Below are 23,859 nucleotides of genomic sequence, written 5' to 3' on the forward strand. Positions count from 1 at the left end.
AGGATTCATTGCCCCCCATAACACGGGCCTATTATATCTGGAACCCACAAGGGGGTGATGGACATCTCCCAGGGAAAGGGGATGGAATGAATTTAACTTCATTCCTAGAGAGCTCACTGGAGATTGTTACACAGAGGTCTACTTTGCTTGTTACTTTTGCTTTGGAGCCAGATCGTAATGCAATATTAAGACTTTCCCTAAGACACTTAGAAAATCTGTTTATGGGATCAAAGATCCGTGTTTTTCCTGACCTCTCAAGACCCACTCAAGTTAGACGCAGGGCCTTTTTGGAAATGCGTCCGAGAGTGTTGGCCATGGGAATAAATTTCACTTTACGATTTCCTTGTATTTGTAATTTAATGCTTGAGGGTAAACAATTTCAATTTGTTGACCCTAAACAGTTAAAAGAATTTCTTGATGCTAGAGTAGATATGAATGTTATATGCCCACCATAATATAGCAGGCTGGGATCAGTAACCCCTAGGTAGCAACTGGTGGGACTTACTTAATTGCTTTTGATATGTATTTCTTTATTCTTGGAACCAATGTTTCTTTATTTTTAGTGGACGAAATGGCTATAAATTTTACTTTTCCTTTTTTTTTTCTTTTCCTGATGTAAATGCCTATTACATGATCATAATTTGTTGTGAAATAATGATTTAAATTAATAAATAAATAAAATAAAAAAAAAAAAAAAAAGGTTTGGACAAGTTTGGAGGAACAGTCTATAGTCTGCTATTGAGAGAGACATGGGGAAGCCACTGCTTACCCTGGGATTGGTAGCATAGAATGTTGCTGCTATTTGGGTTTCTGCCGGGTATTTGTGACCTGGATTGGCCAGGATTCTGTTGGAAACAGGATACTGGGCTAGATGGACCACTGGTCTAATCCAGTATATCTGTTCTTATGTTTTTATGATTGCAGTATATAGCTGATGTGATTTGGGATATTTATAGAAGATCCGATAATATTTATATTTACCAAATTCTAGATCTTATTACGTCTTCTCTCTCTCTCCCCTCCCCTCATCCAGTATCTCCCCTTCTTTCCCCCAGTCCGCAGCCACTGTCATCCAGCATGGCCCTATCTCTACCCCTCTCCCCACATTCACCACCATCCAAACACGGCTGCATCTGCCTTCCTTTCTCCCCACCCCTTCTTGTTTACTCACATGGTCGGATTGCGGCTTCTGGTTTGCATGGCCATGGGACAGCAGCAAAAAGAAGGCAGACCACTGTGGCAAGATTGCCTTGTATGTGCTGCCGCTGGCTCAGCTAGTCCCAGACATGGGGAGTGACATCAGAGCTTGATGTCACTTCCTGTTTCTGAGACTGGCAGAGCCAGTGGCTGTGCATACAAAGCAATCTCCCTGCATCAGCTTCAAGCAGGACTTCTTATAAATCTTATTCAGCCATATCGAGTTACCGAGGTCCCCTCTGCACACCTGCTGCTATTATGTGCAGATAGGTTCTATTTCAGACATTCTGATATATTTTATTTCCATATTTTTTAAAATCATTTATTTATAATTTTTCATTTTGCAAGGGTCACTTGCAAACAGTAATACAGAGAAGACTATACAATAATACAATATTAGAAAAAACAATCTCAACTACAGTGGGGGAAATAAGTATTTGATCCCTTGCTGATTTTGTAAGTTTGCCCACTGACAAAGACATGAGCAGCCCATAATTGAAGGGTAGGTTATTGGTAACAGTGAGAGATAGCACATCACAAATTAAATCCGGAAAATCACATTGTGGAAAGTATATGAATTTATTTGCATTCTGCAGAGGGAAATAAGTATTTGATCCCCCACTAACCAGTAAGAGATCTGGCCCCTACAGACCAGGTAGATGCTCCAAATCAACTCGTTACCTGCATGACAGACAGCTGTCGGCAATGGTCACCTGTATGAAAGACACCTGTCCACAGACTCAGTGAATCAGTCAGACTCTAACCTCTACAAAATGGCCAAGAGCAAGGAGCTGTCTAAGGATGTCAGGGACAAGATCATACACCTGCACAAGGCTGGAATGGGCTACAAAACCATCAGTAAGACGCTGGGCGAGAAGGAGACAACTGTTGGTGCCATAGTAAGAAAATGGAAGAAGTACAAAATGACTGTCAATCGACAAAGATCTGGGGCTCCACGCAAAATCTCACCTCGTGGGGTATCCTTGATCATGAGGAAGGTTAGAAATCAGCCTACAACTACAAGGGGGGAACGTGTCAATGATCTCAAGGCAGCTGGGACCACTGTCACCACAAAAACCATTGGTAACACATTACGACATAACGGATTGCAATCCTGCAGTGCCCGCAAGGTCCCCCTGCTCCGGAAGGCACATGTGACGGCCCGTCTGAAGTTTGCCAGTGAACACCTGGATGATGCCGAGAGTGATTGGGAGAAGGTGCTGTGGTCAGATGAGACAAAAATTGAGCTCTTTGGCATGAACTCAACTCGCCGTGTTTGGAGGAAGAGAAATGCTGCCTATGACCCAAAGAACACCGTCCCCACTGTCAAGCATGGAGGTGGAAATATTATGTTTTGGGGGTGTTTCTCTGCTAAGGGCACAGGACTACTTCACCGCATCAATGGGAGAATGGATGGGGCCATGTACCGTACAATTCTGAGTGACAACCTCTTTCCCTCCGCCAGGGCCTTAAAAATGGGTCGTGGCTGGGTCTTCCAGCACGACAATGACCCAAAACATACAGCCAAGGCAACAAAGGAGTGGCTCAGGAAGAAGCACATTAGGGTCATGGAGTGGCCTAGCCAGTCACCAGACCTTAATCCCATTGAAAACTTATGGAGGGAGCTGAAGATGCGAGTTGCCAAGCAACAGCCCAGAACTCTTAATGATTTAGAGATGATCTGCAAAGAGGAGTGGACCAAAATTCCTCCTGACATGTGTGCAAACCTCATCATCAACTACAGAAGACGTCTGACCGCTGTGCTTGCCAACAAGGGTTTTGCCACCAAGTATTAGGTCTTGTTTGCCAGAGGGATTAAATACTTATTTCCCTCTGCAGAATGCAAATAAATTCATATACTTTCCACAATGTGATTTTCCGGATTTAATTTGTGATGTGCTATCTCTCACTGTTACCAATAACCTACCCTTCAATTATGGGCTGCTCATGTCTTTGTCAGTGGGCAAACTTACAAAATCAGCAAGGGATCAAATACTTATTTCCCCCACTGTAGGTAAATGGGTTATATACAATCTTTCTCTTTCTTAGACCACAAAATAAATAGGGAGAATGAAACAAGACAAGAAGATCAATTAAACAACAGTAAACAAAGAAAACGTGGTATTAACCTGATTATTCCCAGTTATTATTTATCTAAATCATTATTCCACATTGATCATCTGGTTGGCTTCTTCAAACCCAAGATGGTATATAGTCAATTAATTTCGTTGGAAACATACTTATTGTCCAATATTAGTGGAAATAATACACCTGATTTAATTTTTTTTCTCTTTTAAAACCAGAAGTTATTTAACAATACAAACACTTGAATCCCTAAACCAATTCCCACTGATTAAGGTAATCCCAGTTTCACTTCCATATTTTTATTAAAGGTTTTTCATCTGATATATTTTTGATACTTTATACACACGGTTTTGATGTAGTGCATATGGTAATAATATATACCTGTCTTGGAGGGGTTGTGGCCTATGACTGAATTTGGGAAGCACGAGTGAATCTCCATTACATTTCTGAGGCTTTTTCCTTCATTGATTTGGTCAATCCTGCCTAGGTTATTAACATTAGTATCAGTCTTTAGTGGGGTTTTATGTGTTTATTTTTACTAAATATAACTTCCATGACATACCAATGAAAAGGCATGAACTAAATATAAATTTCATGATAATAAAAATAATGTGAAAAAATCCCTGAGTACGGTTGATTGTAACTTCATACAGCGAGGGCACCTGTGATCTGGCACAGTGGAGGAGCTGCGACACAGCCGGCAGCCTTTCCCATGCAGCACTGCGAGGAGCAACAAGGCAGAGCAGCTTACAAAATGGAAGTTAGCGAGGCGAGCATGGGGGTAGTTTGACTATTTCATTCTTTACAAGATCTCCAGTCCATCTCCTGTTTTTTTTCTCTCCCTTCCTGTCTTCTTCACTTCTTCTCCTATATCCATCTCTAACTTTGATCTTTTCCCTTCAGCTTTCCTTCATTTATTTTTCTCTCTCTGTCTGCTCAGACTTCATTTGTAGTATTCAGTCTCCTTTATTCAACCACATCTACCTACAGCTTTTCATGTCCCTCACCCCAATCATCCCATTCTTCATCCTGTTATTCCTGTTTTGTTTTTTGCTAACTCTCCCCTCTTCCAGCACTCTCTCTTTCTATTTCCTCCCTTCTATACAGTACCCTCTCTCATTTTCACTCCTCTTTTCTCTTCCCTTCCTCCTACCATCCATTCACGGTCCAGTCTCCCTTCTTCCCTCCTACTAGCTAATCCACATCTAACAATCCCTTCTCCCCCCCCCCCCCCCCCCAGATCCAGCACCTCTTCCTCTCTGTCCATCACCCCCCCCCCCAATATACAGCACAGCAGGACCTGCACCTCTCTCCCTCCATCCTGTAGATCCTCCTCCTGCCCTCCATTCACCCTTACCCACATGGTTCCATCACCTTTCTCCTCCCAAAGGTCCAGCAGAACAGTGCCTCCATCTTTCTCCTTTTCTCACCCCTCCCCCCCATCCCGGTTCCAGCGTCTCTACCTTTTCCTTCCTCTTCACAGTCCGATTATCCCTTGCACTTGCGTTGATCGCTGCCGGTAGCGGCACTGCAGCCAGCAATAACAGCAGTCTGCCTCGGAGCCTCGGACTTCCCTGCTACACGACCGGCCCTCTCTGGTACAACTTCCTGTTCCGCATAGGCGGCACGTGTGGCAGGGAAGGCCGAGGCTCCGAGGCAGACTGTTGTAATCGCTGCAGCGCCGACACATCAGCCCCTGGTACCAAAGTTGCAGCGGCGAACGGGCGGCCGGCGGTAGTAGAAGCAGCAAGCAGGCAGGCTCGACTCAGTCCTTCACTTCCCTGCCCTCTCTGCATCCCGTCTTCCTCTGGTGTCATTTCCTTTCGGGCGGGCGGGACGCTGAGAGGGCAGGGAAATGAAGGACGGAGTCGAACCTGGCTGCTTGCTGCTTTTACTACTGGAGTGGCGCCCCGCCCGCCAGTTCCCCACTGCGGGTCGTCGTCGTCGTTTGGGGGGGCAGTGCCCCCCTCGCCCCCCCCCCCCAAGTCTACGTCCATGGAGGCCGAGGGAGTAGCGGCACTAACATGCAGCCCTTAATGGCATACCGAGACTTCCGCATTCAGGACCTGACCCGAACCGCACTAAAAATAAGAATATTTTAGGCAGGTAGGAGGAAGAGGACCGCCTGGGAGAGCTGCCGGCTGCCTAAAAGCAGATGGGAGGTGGCTGAGCTGCGGAAGAAAGACTGTGCACTTCGGTGCCTAAATTGGGTGGGCCTGGGGGTGGGCCCACCCAGGCCCATCGTAGCTACGCCCCTGTTTTGAACTGGAGATAAATTCCATTAAATTGCTGTTCAAGTGAAATTTTAATTGTTATGATTATCTTCAGGAAAAGTAGCACTATTTACTATGTTATGTGGTACATTTCTGGACTACTGGATACACATCCCTTTATTGCGCCCTTTTACCATTGGTTTGATAAACAGCTTTTCTTGAATTTGCTCTTCAGTCCTTTTGTACTGTTCATTCTTAGAAACATGATGGCAGATAAAGGGAAATGGGACTTGATATACTGCCTTTCTGTGGTATTTTGCAACTACATTCAAAGCGGTTTACATATATACAGGTACTTATTTTGTACCTGAGGCAATGGAGGGTTAAGTGACTTGCCCACAGTCACAAGGAGCTGCAGTGGGAATCGAACCCAGTTCCCCAGGATCAAAGTCCGCTGCACTAACCACCAGGCTACTCCTCCATATGACCCATCCAGTCTGCCCATCCTCTGTAACCCCTAATTCTTCCTGTTCCTAAGCGATCCCACATGCTTATCCCATACCTATTTAAATTCTGGAACAGTCCTCCACTCCACAACCTCCACCGGGAGGCCATTCCACGCCTCCACCACCCTTTCTGTGAAATAATACTTTCTTAGGTTCCTCCAAAGCCTATTCCCTCTTAACTTTGTCGTATGCCCCCTCATTCCAGAGCGCTCCATTTGAAAAAGGCTCTCTTCCTGTACATTCTTCACTTGCATTGGTTTGATGCCCGTTTGGCATAGCAGAGTCCCTGTTCACTTTGAGGGGCATAATCGAACGCAAACGCCTATCTCCATGGGTATGTGAAGAGGCGGGACAGACCGTATTATCGAAAAAGATGGGCGTCCATCTTTCGTTTCGAAAATACGGTTTGGACGGACCAAATGCCATGAATTTGGTCCCTTCTGAGGTGGGCATTTTTTTTTTTTTTTTTGCGATAATGGAAACTAAAAACGCCCAGCTCAGAAATGTCCCAATCCAAGCCATTTGGTCGTGGGAGGGACAAATGTACAACACTACCATAGCTCTTAGGGGTGAAGGGGGCAACTACACGTGGGTACAGTGGGTTTTAGAGGCCTCCCATTTACAACCACAAGTGTTACGGGTGTGGGGGGGATGGGCCTGGGTCTGCCTGCCTGAAGTGTACTGCAGTACTCACTAAAAGTGCTCCAGGGACAGGACTTGTTGTTGCTGTATAACCTTGGCACAGCAGTTGACACCTGAAGACTAATCTCGCTGAAAACGTCCTTTATTTGAATAAGCACCTTTACTCACAGTTAACTGCAGATCAGAGGTTGTGCCCCACTGGCAACGAGTCTCGCTGGTACTAAGATTAGCAGTAGGTCCGAGCTGGCGGAATAGTGTACAATGCCCTCTTTCAGCAACATTCAAGGTAAGAACTAAGTGCTGTAACGTGGCTAACACATGAAAGGGATCTAAAAGTGTCTTACACAAATGGCCACTACCTCATGGACTACTGGAAACACAAAACAGGGCACACTCTGACCCAGTAAGCAGAGGGAAAAGCACCATGGGAGTAGAGCCTACCAACTACCAACATCGTGAGCATTTAACACAAGCTAGTGGAATCACGGAGCCCAATACCCTACACCCACCACAATGCATTGCTGATGTGACTTTTCAGTGCCCTTAACAGAAAAGGTGTCACACTCGCCCAAGACCCACATCAGAACCAGGGAAAGGCTGTCAGAGGATAGAACACATTCTGCTGTTATGGAGGTGGGTACGGCATTTGAGGCTGGCATACAGGCTGGGAAAAAATGTTTGTAAAGTGGGGTTTTTTTGCTGGGAGTGGGTTAGTGACCACTGGGGAAGTCAGGGGAGGTCATCCTCGATTCCCTCCTGTGGTCATCTGGTCAGTTGGGGCACTTTTTTTGGACTTGGACCTGAAAAAAAAGGGTCCAAATAAAGCGGACCAAATTCTCGTCAAAAACGCCCTTGTTTCGATTATCAGCTAAAGACGCCCATCTCTCCTCGGTCGATAACCACGCCCCAGTCCCGCCTTCGCCACGCCCCCATGAACTTTGTTCGTCTCTGTGACGGACTGCAGTTGAGGACGCCCAAAATTGGGTTTCGATTATACTGATTTGGGCGCCCATGGGAAACGGACGCCCATCTCCTGATTTGGGTCAAATATGGGCGTCTTTCTCTTTCGAAAATAAGCTGGTTTGTTTCATAAAAGTGGGGTTGAATTAAATAGACTGAGTTGTCTAAACTGTAAAAGCTGACTTCTCTTCAAGAAATAAATGCAAGTCATAAAGCTAGTTCTACCGGAGTAATTAATGTATGTTTAAGTGGCCCCATTTGCATTACTAAGGAGAGAGCCTCCCTCTCATATTGGTTAGTTTCTACACATCTGTCCTGAAATGGAAGCTTTTGATCAGGCCTTTAAGTTTTTGTTTCAGTCGTTGCCCTGCCCAGGATTTCAGTTTATTATTTGCAGCAGAGTTTTCGCACTTGCACATGTTTGGGAGAATTGTATATATGGTGCCTAACAATTGGGCGCTACTTCCTCACCAAATTTTCAGCACAGAAAATCTTCAGAAATGGCAGGTCTGTGCAAAAACATTGCACTCCAATTTATAGAATAGCATGGAAGTGTTTCCTTGTGGATCTGCAAAGGGGGCGTAATGATGGGAGGGGACATGGGCAGGTCAGGAATGTTCCCTTAAGATGTGTGCAGTGTTATAGGATAGTGCAGATCTACTCCCAGCTTGCATGCCAGGATTTACACCTGGTTTCAGTTGGTGTAAATCCTCGTGTCTAAAGTTGAGTGCAGATCCCGGTGCTACACATTGTTCTATAAAGTAGGGGCTTTTAACCCAGTCCTCGGGACACACCTAACCAGTCAGGTTTTCAGGATATTCAATAAATCATAGGGCTTTTTTTCTTTCTAATTTACAAAATATGAACACTTTATATGCAAGAATTAATTGAATAGGTTATTTATAAGACAAATTTAAGGAGGGAAAAGACCTCAGATACTCAATAAATGCTATATTTAGCTTGCAATATATATAATATTGCTTTTCCAATTGAGTGTCCTCTTCATTGGTCTCAAAAAAACCTCCTATTTGTTAAATTTTTATTTTTTTTTTATTTTTATATTTTTTGATATGTCATACTACTTATTGTCCACACATATTATATCTACTACTTTTCAGCAATACTGGTTTTTCTACTTTTTGTTCTTCTTTTAAAAGTAGAACTAAAATTCAGCACTTAACTGGCATGTTGATTTTACTTCTTCGCTCAACAGAATGCTGCTGCTTCACAAGGGCTTTTTCAAGAGCGATGATTGCATCATTACCAGTTAGTCCTAAAAATAACCAGATATCACATTATAAAGCACCAACAGCGAATTATATGGCAATTTAGTATTTCGTCAAACAATATCTAGCATCAGTAATACAGTCCCAATCAATGAGGTGGTTATATTCCGAAATTTAACACCAGCAAGTTCTGTAGCACAGTCCTGATCACTGAAATAATTATAAAATGGCACCTCCATATATTTAAAGGGATGCCGTCGGCAATCCATCCTATCAGAGAATAGATGATGTTACATAATTGTACTTCGTATTTGCATTAAAGAAACCAACTCCATGTTCAGTGCAACATATGATATTTGTATTCAGAGAAATGGTTTCCAATTCAAATGGATGTTATGTCCTGTTGGAATAACTGATTTCAGTATGTAAATCCAACATTGTTCTTTCTGTAACAGCAATTAGGATACCCACAATGAATATGCATGAGAAATTTGCATACAAGGGAGGTAGGGCAAGTAAATTTATCTCATGCATATTCATTGTAGGTATCCTGAAATCCTGACTAGGTGTGTCCCGAGGACTGGGTTGAGAACCTCTGCTATAAAGGGTACCCATCTCAGAATGCCCTTTAGAGAATATCGTTCCGCACTGATTTCTTTTTTCACCACCAAATTTTGAGTGCCATTTACTGAATCCAGCACGTTGTTAATATTTTTAAGATTTTTAATCAGCTAAGCTACTTTTTAAATGGTTTATACACATTTATTTGGTTCCTCTGAGTTATTCATGAGACGTTCTTTCTGACCTTAGGAAAGCCAGCTACGCTCAGATAAAGAAGATCTCGTAGCACGTATTGATACACTTCAATCAAACATGAGGTCACTGGAAGTACAAGTTCTAGACATGCTGAGAGCCAAAGCAGCAGTGGACAAAGAGCTGGAATCTGAAAAACTTTTACGGGAACAAAAGATAAAGGTAAAATCATAGTGTCACAAAGTGCTCTTCAAGGCTAAAACATAAGATGTGTCATCTGTCAGACAACAAGTCCATCGACCCCAGCATCCTATCTCTGGTAGTAGCCAGTCCAGGTCACAAGTACCCAACAAGATCCCCAAAGCATAGATCCATCCCTTGTTGCACACTGACATAAATGGTGGCTGTCCCAAGTCTATGTGGCTAATAATGGTTTGTGGAACTTAGCTAAACCATTTATAACCCAGCCATGCTACCACCTGCCTTGACTATAACCTGTGCCTACAACTGTAACAGCTTAATTTTCCATTAAGTGTAAAAGTTCTTTCACCGATTTGATTTAAATCTGCTACCTATTGGTTTCAAGGAGTGCTCCCTTAGTCTTTAGTATTGTTTTGAAAGGGTTGGGGAAAAAAAAAGTTCACTGGTTCCACCTCACTCATGATTTTATAGACCGCAGATTTTTCAGAATAGCAGAGACTAAGAATAAGGCTTCAAACAATGTTTCAGTTTTACACAATACTAGCGTACACATTTGATACTTACCTGTTTTCTGTTTGAAAATATTTGCAGTGTCCACAGGTGAAAAGTACTTGTGGACTTTGTCCCATTATATATCATCTAAAAATTGCTCCCTTATAATATAGGTTAACTATTATTTGATATTACTGGGTTCTGCTGGCAGTATGGCTGGGCTGGCTGCATTTCTGAGGCAAATCTGATTTTTACTGCTTCTTAACTTATCTGTGGTTATCTCTGCTTAGTTAATTTTTCTTTAAATTTTTCATGTACTTTACCTTGCTGTATTATGAAAGGTGGTCTATCAAATTTAATAAGCATAAATTCAAGTACTATATCATGGTGCAGAACAATTGTTTTCCTCCCACCTTTCATAGGATACACATCTGTACTCACATTTGTGTTTTGTTTTCAGGACCACAGTGGTACTCTTAAACAACTGGAAGATATTCAGATGGAGCTTCAAAAAGAAAAGAAACAGCTACAGAAAACTCTGCAGGAATTAGAGCTCGTCAGAAAGGTAAATAGATGTTAAATCAGTAAGGAGACAGAGTGGTGGTGGGGGGGGGGGGGGGGGGGGTTCCAAGTAAAGTAGATTGGATGTATTGTAGTTTCAGAACAGTCTTTCTACTGGGTTTCATTATTTCACTTTTCTTGTAGTGATGATACCTGTTTCCTAGAAGGCTAGTACTCAATACATGTTCAAAACTGACAGACACACTTTGGGGTGCGGGTTGACTGCACATTTCATGCTCTTTTCTTTTGTATATATTGTTGATAGAATGAAAAATTTGTATTATGTGAACATTAGCCCACTGGATCTTGGAATATGATTAGGGAGAATTGATACCTTCAGCACCATGCTGAGAGTCATGGTTGCCATCTAGTGCATTTTGGGGCATAGACAGACAAGTTGATCTGTACTCAGCTGAACTGGGTGAGATGCCATTGTAAAAGTGGAAAGTGTCCATAACAAAGTGAAGCACTGCATGGCTACTGCTCTGCCTCGCTAGTTTCTAGAAAATGTAACAGTAGTATTATAGCAAATAATTATGGCCTCAAGCCTTTTGTAGGAAGCACAGAGTTTTAAGTAATGCCACACTGGGAAAAGACCAAGGTTCCATCGAGCCCAGCATCCTTTCCACGACAGTGGCCAATCCAGGCCAAGGGCACCTGGCAAGCTTCCCAAACGTAAATTCAAACATTCTATACACTAAAACTTTGTCAATGGCTTCCTAATGAACCCATAGAAATTTCACCTAATCCTGTAACCAAATATTATGCAAATGAATTGTTAGCAGAAAATCTGCTCTAACATAGGAGATCACCCCAAAAGCATGGACACATGGGTGTGTGCTAGCAGCAGCATACATATTTGTATTTATATATTTGAACAAACCTGAATAAAAGGTTGTCCACAGATGTATTTATGATTTTTGTAAATATACCTATCAAATCAAGGAGTAGGGTGAACCAAGTAGACATTTGCCACCAAATGGGTAAAGTACAAGGCTTTATTAGGCACCACTCATACATCAGACCCAACATGGGGCCATGTTTCGACTGGAAACACCCGTTTGTCTCAGGGCTCACTCAGAGGATATTATATATTTATGAGTCGTTGCTAGATCGAAAGTGTAGTATCGCAGAACTACTTGAAACCACAATCTGTTCTGAAATGCTGTCAAAACCGCCTGCCTGCTCCTTCTTGAGTTAACATAGATAAGAGGTGATCTGCAGTGATGTGGCTAGCTATTTTTTAAAACTTGTTTTTCTGGGCTGTGATTGGCCCAGGAGCTCAAAATTCAACTAGGATGTAGTGGCTTTTTTCTCCAAGTCTTAGCCATGGAGAAAAGAGAGAAGGATCTCTTTGCTGAGGCCCTGTGAACAGCTATATTTGATAACCTGTAAGCAGCTATATGTCCTGATCTCCCCAGGTACTATTTAGATAGTAAACAAATGTTTAGTTAGTTTTATAATTGGTCCATATTTTAGTTACCTGTATTGATTTGCTGATTGCACCTAGTCTGTTCATTGTTCTAATTTTTCATGACAATAAACATTTTTAGTTTATTGCCTGTGCTTGTCTGGACTGACTAAGGTTTGTGGTTTGTGTGATGGGTCTGTGAGTGCTTTCTGGGAACTGTGAGACCACTGGGAGTGTGGCCCCCAGTATCCTAGAAATTACTTGAGACTGGGAGACTCGCCCAGAGGTGGTTGGGACCCAGTCAGTGGGAGGAGGGTGCTAGTGTAGAGCACAAGCGGCAGGTGCAGGTGGACCTGAGCTGTGCTGGGGATAGGCCCTCTAAGTGGCTGCAGGGGTAGTCCAGGCAGGTGGCTAGGCATTTTGTGACAATTACTAATTGAGAACTTTGGAAATAAGGTTGAGAATGAAGATTCTGGTTGGATTAAGGAACCTATGAAAGTGATTTCACTGGCCAGAAATGGCTCCTGGCCGGTTAAACCGCCAGTTTGGCGCTAACCGCTAATTTTCAGCTGCACTTAACGGTTAGTGTCACTGAAAATAACCAATTATCACCAAACTGCAAACCAGCTATTATGGGGGTATTCCAGGGGCAGAGTTGGCACGACCAGTTAAGTACCGTCTTCAGCACTTAACCAGCCAGGTTAACCACATAAAAGGTTGTCCTATCTTAATGCAGTAACCCATAACTGGTTAAGTGCTAAATATCGGACTTAATCGGTTAAGTGTTTAACTGGCTCTGGAAAACCAGATATTCAGTGCCAGTGCCCAGACAGGGCCTGGCCTTGAATATCCAAGAATAACATTGGCGACAGCAAAACGCTGAGCCCTGTCAGCTTAATATCGACACCCCCCCCCCCCCCCCCAAAAAAAAAAAATTCCTAATTCCACTCACCATTGCTATTCACTTCCTAGGATGCGCAGAAAAGCACATTGATGGATATGGAAATAGCAGACTATGAGCGTTTGGTGAAAGAACTTAACCAGACAATTGTGGAGAAGAACAGCAGACTAGAAGATCTGGAGCATGAGATCAAAATCCAAAACCAGAAACAGGAAACTCTACAGGAAGAAATAAGTGAGTAGACTAAGGTATAAACACTGTGGAAAAGATCTTCCACAAAGTCAACAGATAAAGAGCCTCAAGGATTCAGCTTTTGTGAAGTTCTCATTACAATAAAAGCATAAAGGCAGGTCAGAGACTAGCAGCCTGCCTTATAAAAGTTTCTTCTTTGAGATTAAGCTTAATATGTCATCAAGAATGTATTTACTTTATACTGAGCTAATTTACTTCCTTTTCATTTATTCAGGTTTATTCCTTTTTTTATTGTTTATTTTCTTTTGTAGCACATTTTATCAATTGCCTTTCACAATTAATGGTACAGAATAAGTGAAAATGGCAATATTCCCTTTTATATTGCCATTTTCACTTATTCTGTGGTGATGGTTGGTGGTGATGGTTCATAGCCAAATAAGTTTTTGTGATTTAAGATCTAATACGCAGGAGATTGTAGTTTTATCACCTGAACAGCCCTCCCAACATAGAGGGCAAATTTTGCAAGTCTTCTTATCTGTAGCTGAAAAAAAATAGGCTAGCCTTCATAAACTACAAGAGATTGCAGAAAGAGGAAGACAGGCAACAGTATCTGGAAAAGCTAAGACAAGCTGGTAAAGTAATCAGGAAAGCAACAACGCAAGTGTAAGAAAAAATGGTAATATGGGAGAAATAAGACATTTTTTTGATAGGTAAGTAATGGGAGAAAGTGGGAAAGTGGCATTGTGAGACTCAAGGGTGAAGGAGGGATATATAGTAGCTGATAAGGATATGGTGGAATTGCATAACAGGTATTTCTTTTCTGTGTTCATAGATGAAGGGCAGGGAGTAGGACCACAGAAGACAAACACAAATAGGAATAAAAGTATGGTAGACCTTGAACAATTTTCAGAGGACTGTGTTCGTGAGGAGCTAGCTAAACTAAAGTTGGACAAAGCAATGGGGCTGGATGGCATACATCTGACGGGACTGAAGGAACTTAGGGAAGTTCCGGCGGCTCCACTGTCTGACCTTTTCAATGCGCTCTAGAGTGAGATTGGTCCCGGACAGAGGACTGGAGAAGCGCGGATGTTTTCCCTCGCCACAAAAGCAGAAGGAGGGAGGTTGGGAACTACAGACCAGTTATTCTGACCTCTGTGGTAAATAAATAAATTAGAACACTTATAAAGTACAGAATAGTGAGGTTTCTGGAATCCAATGGATTGCAGGACCCGAGGCAACATGGCTTTACTAGAGACAGGTTTTGTCAGACAAGTCTGATTAATTTCTTTGAGTGGGTGACTAGAGAGTTGGATCGAGGGAGAGTGCTAGATGTGGTATATATCGATTTTAGCAAAGCCTTTGATAAGTTCCATATAGAGGACTTCTAAATAAACTGAGTGCCCTTGATATGGGCCCTAAAGTGACTGGGTTAGGAACTGATTTATTTATTTATTTAAAAACTTATGTACTGCACATCACAAAAGTTATAAGCGGTTCACAACTTCATATTCATAATAAATTTACCAAATGCATTTTAAACAAACATACACAATTCCTTGCTCAAAAATAATAATAAAATACTGGCTGGCTTAAACATCAGTACAATTTGTACTCCTTCATAAGTCTTCAAAAATAAAAGTGTTTTGAGTTGGTTGAGAGAAAGGCGACAAAAGATAATGGTAAACAGAGCTCACTCTGAGGAAATGGACGTTACAAGTGGTGTGCTGCAAGGATCAGTTCTTGGTCGGATTCTTTTTAACATTTTTATAAGTGATACTGCAAAAGGGCTATCTTGTAAGGTTTGCCTCTTTTGCAGATTTTGGTATCATCTGCATAGTGTAGATATGAAGAAGGACCTAGTGAAGCTTGAAGAATGGTCAAGAATTTGGCAGCTAAGATTTAATGCTAAAAAAATGCAGGCTCTTGCATTTGAGCTACATAAACCCGAGGGAGCAGTACAGTTTAGAGGGTGAAGTTCTTCTATAATGAAAGAGGAGCGGGACTTAGGAGCGATCGTATGTGATAATTTTATGGTGGCCAAAATACAGAAAAGGCGATGGTGAAAACCAGAAGGATGCTTGAGTGCATAGGGAGTGAAATGGCCAGCAGGAAAAAGAGGTTTTAATGCCACTGTATAAGTCTCTGATGAACTCTTATTTAGAGTACTGTGTACAATTCTGGACATTACACTTTCAAACAGATGTAAACAGGATGGAGTTGGTCCAGAGGACAGCTACTAAAATGGTTAGTAGTTTTTATCAGAAAGGAAACAGACTTAAAGATCTCAATATGTATACTTTGGAAGAAAGACGGGTGAGGGGAAATATAATAGAGGCCTTAAAATACCTCCGTGGTATAAATACACAGGAGTCAAGTCTTTCTGTTGAAAGAAGGCTCTGGAATGAGGGGGCATAGGATGAAGGTGAAAGGGAATAGACTCAGAAGTAACCTGAGGAAATATTTCTTCATGGGAGGTTAATTTGTGGAACAGCCTCTGGGTGGAGGTGGTGGAGTCGAAAACTGTATCTAAATTCAAGAACACTTGGGACAAGTACATAGGATCTCTAAGGGAGAGACACGGATAGGTGATTGTATGGATGGGCAGACTAGATAGGCGACATGGTCTTTATCTGTTTTCATTTTTCTCTGTGTCTGTGTTTCTATGTGCTTTTAATTGTGTTAAGAGGAGGCATTCTCAGATCAGAGATTTAGAAAGGTTGAGGAAGAAAAAGTCACATAGATTTGCATTTCAAATCCTCATTTTTTCCACTGAAAGAACCTGCAGAAAGACTAGGTCCAAATATTCACAGATACTGTATATCCAGGCAGTTTTCAAAATGAGTCCGCTCATGCTTTCCCTTTAAAAATTAATGCGACTTTGAAAATTGCCTTCTGAATTTGAAACTGTATTTATTTTTCTTTGTATCATTTTTTCTTTGGGACACCAAACAGTTTTAACAGTACATCAGGAAAGTAATATTATGTTCTTATTTTATTGATATATAATATTTCAAAAGTGGTTCTAGGTGGTTTACAATAGGAACTAGATATAGATGAGTTATAAAAATATATGTGAGGGTTAAATGAAAAGTAATGTTTCCACCTCCAATGACAGAATGGCATCACATATGTTCATTTGTTCTTTGAAATCTCTTTGTTCACCTCAGTTGGCAAGAAGTGTCTATGTGAAGAGGCTGTTTTGCTATTGCTTGGCAAAGGGAAGCATGCAGTGAGCACTTGTTGGTGTTGTCCCGATATGAGAACGAAGGTGAGAAATTTCATCTGCCTTCACAATCTTGTGAAGAAACATGGGCTCATTATGAGCCAGAAACAAAGCGCCAATCCATAGAGTTATCACCACAGTGGGTCACCTATGAAGAAAAGATTCAGAACGCAGCATTCTGCAGGAAAAATTATAGTTAGTCTTTTTGGACATGGATGGTGTTCACATAGATTTCCTTGAACCCGGTACAGCCATCAGCTCAGAACATTACATTCCAACCCTAAAAACTTTGAAAGAATGATTGAGAAGAGTTCAGAAGCACAAAGAAATTTTTTGCAACATGACAACACCAGGCCACACACAGCACAAAATCTAACAAAGGCAATTGCCCCATCCGCCATACAGCCCAGGATTTAGTACCATGTAATTTCCATCTGTTTCCAAAATTGAAGGAATAACTCTGGAGTCTGCTCGACTTCAACAAAAAAGTGGGAAGTACTGTGAGCAACTGGTTGAAGAGACAAGATGTGCATGGCCTCCCAATGGTGATGGTAGAGTCAAAAATGGTAACAGTTCAAGAAGCATGGAATAAGTTCTGAAAACTTGAAGGAAAGACAAAGATCAAATGAAGTTGCTGACGTTGCACCAGGAAATGAAACGGGGCAGATTTGATGAGCCTTGTGGTCCTTTTCTGCTATGTTGTTCTCTGTTTCTAAGATTCCGTGATCAGCTTTTCTCACAAACTGGTAAAATGGTAGTAATTTTTAGGTATTAAGGCTAATTTTCAAAACACATAGACTTACAAAGTTACATAGAGGGGCATAATCGAACAGAAACGCCTATCTCCATGGGCGTTTATCTCCGAGAACGGGTCCGTGAAGGAGCGGACCGAATCGTATTTTCGAAAAAACATGGACGTTTATCTTTTTTTGAGCTGGGCGTTTTTGTTTTTCAGCGATAATGGAAACCGAAAACGCCCAGCTCAAAAACGAATAACTCCAAGACATTTATTCGTGGGAGGGGCCAGGATTCGTACTGCACCGGTCCACCTCACATGCCAGGACACCAACCGGGCACCCTAGGGGGCACTTTTAAAAAAAAAAAAAAAAAAGGTAAAACAGCTCCCAGGTGCATAGCACCCTTCCCTTGGGTGTTGAGCCCCCAAAATCCCCCTCAAAACCCACTGCCCACAAGTCTACACCATTACTATAGCCCTAAGGGGTGAAGGGGGGCACCTACACGTGGGTACAGTGGGTTTGGGGGGCGGTTTGGAGGGCTCCCATTTACCAGCACAAGTGTAACAGGTGGGGGGGGGGATGAGCCTGGGTCCACCTGCCTGAAGTCCACTGCTCCAGTGACCTGCATACTGCTGCCAGGGAGGTGGGTATGACATTTGAGGGTGAAAATAAAAAGTTGTGAAACGGCATATTTTGTGGTGGGAGGGGGTTCGTGACCACTGGGGGAGTCAGGGGAGGTCATCCCCGATTCCCTCCAGTGGTCATCTGGTCATTTAGGGCACTTTTTGGGGCCTTATTCGTGGAAAAACAGGGTCCAGGAAAAGTGCCCTAAATTCTCGCTAAAAACGCATATTTTTTTCCATTATCGGCAAAAGGCGCCCATCTCTGATCGGCAGATAACCACGCCCCAGTTCCGCCTTCACCACGCCTTCGACACGCCCCCATCAACGTTGTCCGCATCCGCGACGGAGTGCAGTTGAAAACGTCCAAATTCGGCTTTTGATTATACCGCTTTATTTGTTTTGGGGAGATAAACGTCTATCTCCCGATTTGGGTCACAATATAGGCGTTTTTCACTTTCGATTATAAGCAGGATAGGTTACTTATGGAGCTCATTTTCAAACGAGAAAAGTGTCCAAAAAGTGGCATAAATCTGCATTTGGACATTTTTCTCACAAAAACATCCAAATTGGTCAAAACCAGTTTTTAGATATTTTCTATGAAGTCCATCAGAACTGTGTTCAAATCATAAGGGGGCATGTCAGAGGCGTGTTAAGGGCGGGATCTGAGCATTCCTAACACTTGGACGTTTTTCAGCCATAATGGAACAAAACAAAACTGTCCAGGACTAAAACGAATACGTTTTGATCTAGACCTGTTTATCAGGGATGACCTCTCCTTACTCCCCCAGTGGTCACTAACCCTCTCCCATCCCCCAAACCGTGATTTTAAACATTATTTGACATCCTCAGATGTTATACTCAGGTCTATTAGAACAGCATGCAGGTCCCTGGAGTAGTGTAGTTGTGGGTACAGGGCACTGCAGACAGGTGGACCCAAGCTCTTACCTCCTACCTGTTACACTTGTGGAGGAAACTGTGAGCCCTCCAGAACTCACCAGAAACTCACTGTACCCACATATAGGTGCCACCTTCACCTGTAAGGGCAATGGTAGTGGTGTACAGTTGGGGGTAGTAGGTTTTATAGGGATCACAGACAAGATAAGGGAGCAGTGGTGAGATGCGTACCTGAGAACATTTTATGAAGTCTACTGCAGTGCCCCTTAGGGTGCTCTATTGCTTTCCTGGGATCTTTAGGGGACCAATTTACTACAAATACTGGACCCCTCCTAAATCCCAATGGCTTGATTTTGTTCATTTTTAACTTGGCTTGATTTTGTGCATTTTTAACTTGGATTTTTTTTTTTTTTTTTTCGAAAATGGACCAAACACAAAATGTCCAAATCACAAAACCTTGTTCAAAACAGTATTTTTGAAAAAAAAAAAAAAATTTTTTTTTTTTTTTTTTTTTTAAAATGACGTTCTTTCCTATTCAGATTTTGGACCTTTTTTTCAAAACTTCCAAAGTTGGACTTAGACATCATATCAAAAATGCCCCTCCACGTAACTTTGTAAATTTATGTATTTTGAAAATGAGCACCTTTGTGTTTGGAAATTTCAGTAACGATATTCTAAAACAGTGTGCTTTTGCTTGTAAGGGCTGCCCAGGGGTCCTAGTAGTCATATACTTCTGTTTTTATTTCTGTCAATGTGATTAGCATCTCTTCGTATGTCTGTGGAACAGTATGAAGAGAAGAGTACCAAAGTGAAGGAACTGTTGGTGAAGACCAAAAAAGAGGTGGCTGACTTAAAGCAAATTGTGAGTAGTGGGTTGCCTTGTATTGTAGTTTCCATCAACTGGCATGAAGTGCTTGTTGTATTTTGTTTTCTTAATTAACAGTACTGTTTGTTATTTCCTAGGAAACAGACCATCTCTTATGTCAAGCATCTCTCAAGGGAGAGTTAGAAGCAAGTCAACAACATGTAGAAATCAACAAGGTACAAAGTTTTCATCACAATTTTATGAAAGAAAGAAGATAGAACATTGTGAAGGTTATAAAACTTAGGTTTTCTGAAAATCTTATTTATGTAGAATGTTCTTAAATAGCAACTGAAGCACCACAGAAAACGTTTTTTCTTTTTATGTAATATAACTTTTTTAAATTGTTTTGATTCTAATCTTCATAGTTTAATATGCCATAGCTGATGATAACATCGCATATTTTTAGTCTTCCTCGTTCACTTATATATATTCCTGGTGATAATTATTCTTCATTGTCTGTTCTGAGGGAAGGTTAATTGTGTTCCCTCTATTCCTTTCCTTTGTGACCATAGAAACAGAGAAAAATGTAGGCAGATAAAGACCATATGGCCTATCCAGTCTACCCATCCATACCATCTGGGATGAAAGATCTTTTCTGGAACATTTACATTACTGTTTACCAATATAGGGGCACATTTTGGACTAACAAGATATGAAGGTCACTACATAACTATAAGCAAATTTCCATTACATAGCTTCCCAGTATTCCAGAACCTGTGGGATAGTTATGTTAAGCAACCAGCAGGTGGAGATAGAGAACTGAAAACTGAGCTGAGATGTATCTCTTGGCATTCATTGAAGCTCCTCAGTATTTTCTGTCTCCAGCAGGTAGATGGACACTCTTTTCAGCCTTTGGTTCTGAGTAATTTGCTCCTGGTCCAGTTGGTCAGCTGGTCCCCAGTTGAGCTTTGTGGGTGGCTTGAGACTGCAGAGTCACTTCTAGAGATCTTCTGATTCCTGTCTCTGGTGCCCCACAAATTTACGTCTTCCCTCCCTTCAGCTCTCCCCTGTTTTCTGTGGAGCTGTCCTTCTCCAGCTCAACAACCTTAAAAAAAGAGAAGGAAAGAGGTTTGCTGGAGAGCGTGGTACAGAGAATCAGTCCTGATTCTTGTTGGGAGTAAGATGAGGAGATTGTGAGCTTGGAAGGAGCAGCCAGCAGTGGTAAGTCTGACTAAAGTTTGAGTCAGAACTGCTTGGAGGGCTGCAAGTTCTACTTGGTGCAGGGGAGGGATCATAACTCACTGTTTGGGTCTGCGTTGTGCTGTACTTGTGCCAGTCGGGGTGAATGGCAACTCCCACAGAGGCAGTTAAGTGGTATTACTGCAGTGGGACCCGCCACAGGATGCGGAGGAAGTGGTTGACGGCAGCACGTCTTTAGATTTGGCGCAGCATCTGAATATGCTGGGAACTGGGCTCTCCAGCAGGGCTGGTGCACAGTTTGGGGCTTGAGAGTCCTGGAACAAGTGCCATTTTGTCAGTGCCGACTGGCAACGAAGAACAGCTTCTATCTGATAACACACGGAACACAGCTATCATTTCACAGCCTCAAGGCCTGGCAGAGCATTCAGCTGCATCGGGATCTTTGTTTTCTCTGGAGTTTAAGTTGCTTTTACACCATGCCTATTTACTGAGGCAGGGACAATAAGAGCTGCTGCAAGGTGCTTCAGTTTCTCACCCTGCTGCCCCTCCGGCTACTAAGAGATCTCGTTTAGACCTTCAGGAGTGGGTACATGAGGCTATCTCTGCTTCTCCCCTCCTTATCTGATGTGGCCTTGGTCTGTTCAGAGGCGCCATCATTGAAGGAGCTATTATTGGAGAGAGAGAACTCCCTCCTGAGGACAGGGATGATCCAAAATTGCTGAGGTTGTTTCATAAAGAAGAGCTTAGTACTCTTATTTCTGAGGCACTAGCAGTGCTTTCCATTGAGGAGCCTTCTGCTTCGGCATCAGAAGTGCCATCTTCATCAGTCATGAGAGGCTTAAAGGTCCTTCTAAGGCCTTCCCGATGCATCCAGACATTCAGGACCTGATTACAGTGGAAGGGAGCATTGCTCTAAAAGACCTACAGGATAGGAAGCTAGATGGATCGTTGACATGAACCTTTGAAGTAGCCTATTTAGGCGTTCAAGCGACAGTGTGTAGCTCATTCGTGGCAAGAGCATGCCTGAAGTGGCATCAGCAGTCTGCTTCACAAGACGGGTGCCATAACATCCAGCTGGAAGCGGGGTCCGCCTACTTGGCGGATGCTATTTGACATGTTACGGGTTACAGCTGCTGCAGTGTGTCTTTGGTTGTCATGGCACATCAGCAATTCTGTTTGCGGCATTGGGCAATGGATGCTGCTGTGAAAGTCACATCTAGTTAAATTGCCCTTTCGGGGCAAGTGGCTATTTGGAGAAGATCTCTGTAACTTGGTGAAAGAACTAGGGGAAACTAAGTCACAGCAATTGAGAGTATAAGCCGAAAACCTCTAGTCGTCTGTTTTCAGGGGGCTCTTGATCTCAATTTCGAGGCAGCAGACAGTACTGACCTGGTCGTCGGCATTATGGTCAGAAGTTCCGCTTTCTTGCGGACAGCAAATCAGCTAGAGCACCCATTGCCTCGCGAGCTTCACAATCATACGAGGCTGATCCTTTAGTGGGAGGACATCTTCAGGAGTTTCAGGAGGAGTGAGCCAAAATCACATCAGACCACTGGGTTCTGGATATTCTTACAGAAGGTTACAAGATGGGAGTTCTCTGCTGGGCGCTCCTCTCTTAGTCTACTTGTTGAAAGGGAACCAAGGCTATCAAGGTTCAGGCCACCATAGATTCTTTGCTAGCACTCCTGGTCATTGCTCAGTTCCCCAGGCTGAACAGGCACAAGACAGATACTCCATCTGCTTCATTGTCTCAAAGGTCTTAGATCTCAAAGGTCTAAACTGCTGCTTCTGTCCTGCTTTTGCGTGGAAACGCTATCATATCCTCAGTTCAAGCTGGAGAATTACTCGCCACTCTCGATCTCAAGAAGACATATTTTTGTATGCCCATATGGCTACTGCATCAGAGATTTCTACATTTTGTGGTGCTGGGCTGCACTTCCACTTCTCGCCATGACACCTAGAACGTTTGCCAAGGTTATGGTGATGGTGGCACCCTTCAGCATCAAGGAGTCAGAGCTCACCTGTATCTTGATGACAGGCTCATTCATGCTTCGTCCTATTTGAACAGCTTGGCAGCGATAGACAAAGTTGTCCATCTTATGTAGTCATTGGATTGGGTGATCAATTTCAAGAAGAGCAGGCTAACTCTGTCGCAGACCCTGGAGTATCTGAACATTCTATTTGAAACAGCAAAGGAGAGGATCTTCCTCATGGAACGCAGGAGGTCAAAGCTGGTTCGTCTTCTATTCAGTCAAATTAGGTCCAGGTTCTGGGGCCAGTGATGGCAGCAATGGAAGTGAAGCCAGGGGCAAGGACTCATATGCGGCCATTAAAGGAGTCTCTTCTCAGCCACTGGTTTGTGGTGTCATAGAAGTACAACCTTCATATTCCTTGGACACTGGTTGCCAGATTGTGTATGTAGTGGTGGTTGTCATCCAGGAATTTGACCATCGGGGGGCTCTGTCCGATAACACAATAAGAGATGGTGACAATAGACACACCAGCAAGTTGGGTTGAGGTGCTCATTACAAATTCCATCTGCCGCAAGGCATCTGGATGGAATAGGAGTCTCAGTGTTAGGTTAGCGAGCTTTTTAAAGTTGTTTATTCTGAGTTTATCCTTACTTCTTGTCTACATAAATAGGAGCTGGACTGGATGCTAAGAGATTTCTCAGCTCAGTTTTCAGTTCTGTATCTCCACCTGCTAGTTGATAAACACAACTATCCCACAGGTTCTGGAATAGTGGGGAAGTACTAATGGAAACAAAATTATCGGGTAAGACCTAATTTCTCCATAACATATGTTTAAAGTTATATGGTTTTCAGTGGTGGACAACATTGATATTGCATCTAAAATGGCTTTCTTATTCACTAAAGTTTTATACCTGCTATGTATCCTATGCCACTTAGAAGTATAATTATACATTATACATTATTTTGCCATATAGCATATAACATTTTTGCCCATCCTTGCCTTGTCTCAACCCATGCCTCTTTTTTAGACACAGAACTGAGTATTTTGTGATTTAAATGGCCAA

General features: G+C 42.6%; 1 protein-coding gene across 1 annotated transcript in view; it reads left to right on the top strand.

Moving 5' to 3' along the window:
* Nucleotides 1-23,859, top strand: part of GCC2 (GRIP and coiled-coil domain containing 2) — a 135,704-nt gene that overhangs the window by 65,421 nt on the left and 46,424 nt on the right. The window contains exons 11-15 of the mRNA XM_030201462.1: nt 9,640-9,804; nt 10,736-10,840; nt 13,220-13,382; nt 19,579-19,679; nt 19,781-19,858. Of these exons, the coding sequence (XP_030057322.1) occupies nt 9,640-9,804; nt 10,736-10,840; nt 13,220-13,382; nt 19,579-19,679; nt 19,781-19,858 (612 nt within the window). The remainder of the gene's footprint in view (nt 1-9,639; nt 9,805-10,735; nt 10,841-13,219; nt 13,383-19,578; nt 19,680-19,780; nt 19,859-23,859) is intronic.

The sequence above is a fragment of the Microcaecilia unicolor genome, chromosome 4, assembly GCF_901765095.1.
Source record: "Microcaecilia unicolor chromosome 4, aMicUni1.1, whole genome shotgun sequence".
Classification (NCBI taxonomy): domain Eukaryota; kingdom Metazoa; phylum Chordata; class Amphibia; order Gymnophiona; family Siphonopidae; genus Microcaecilia; species Microcaecilia unicolor.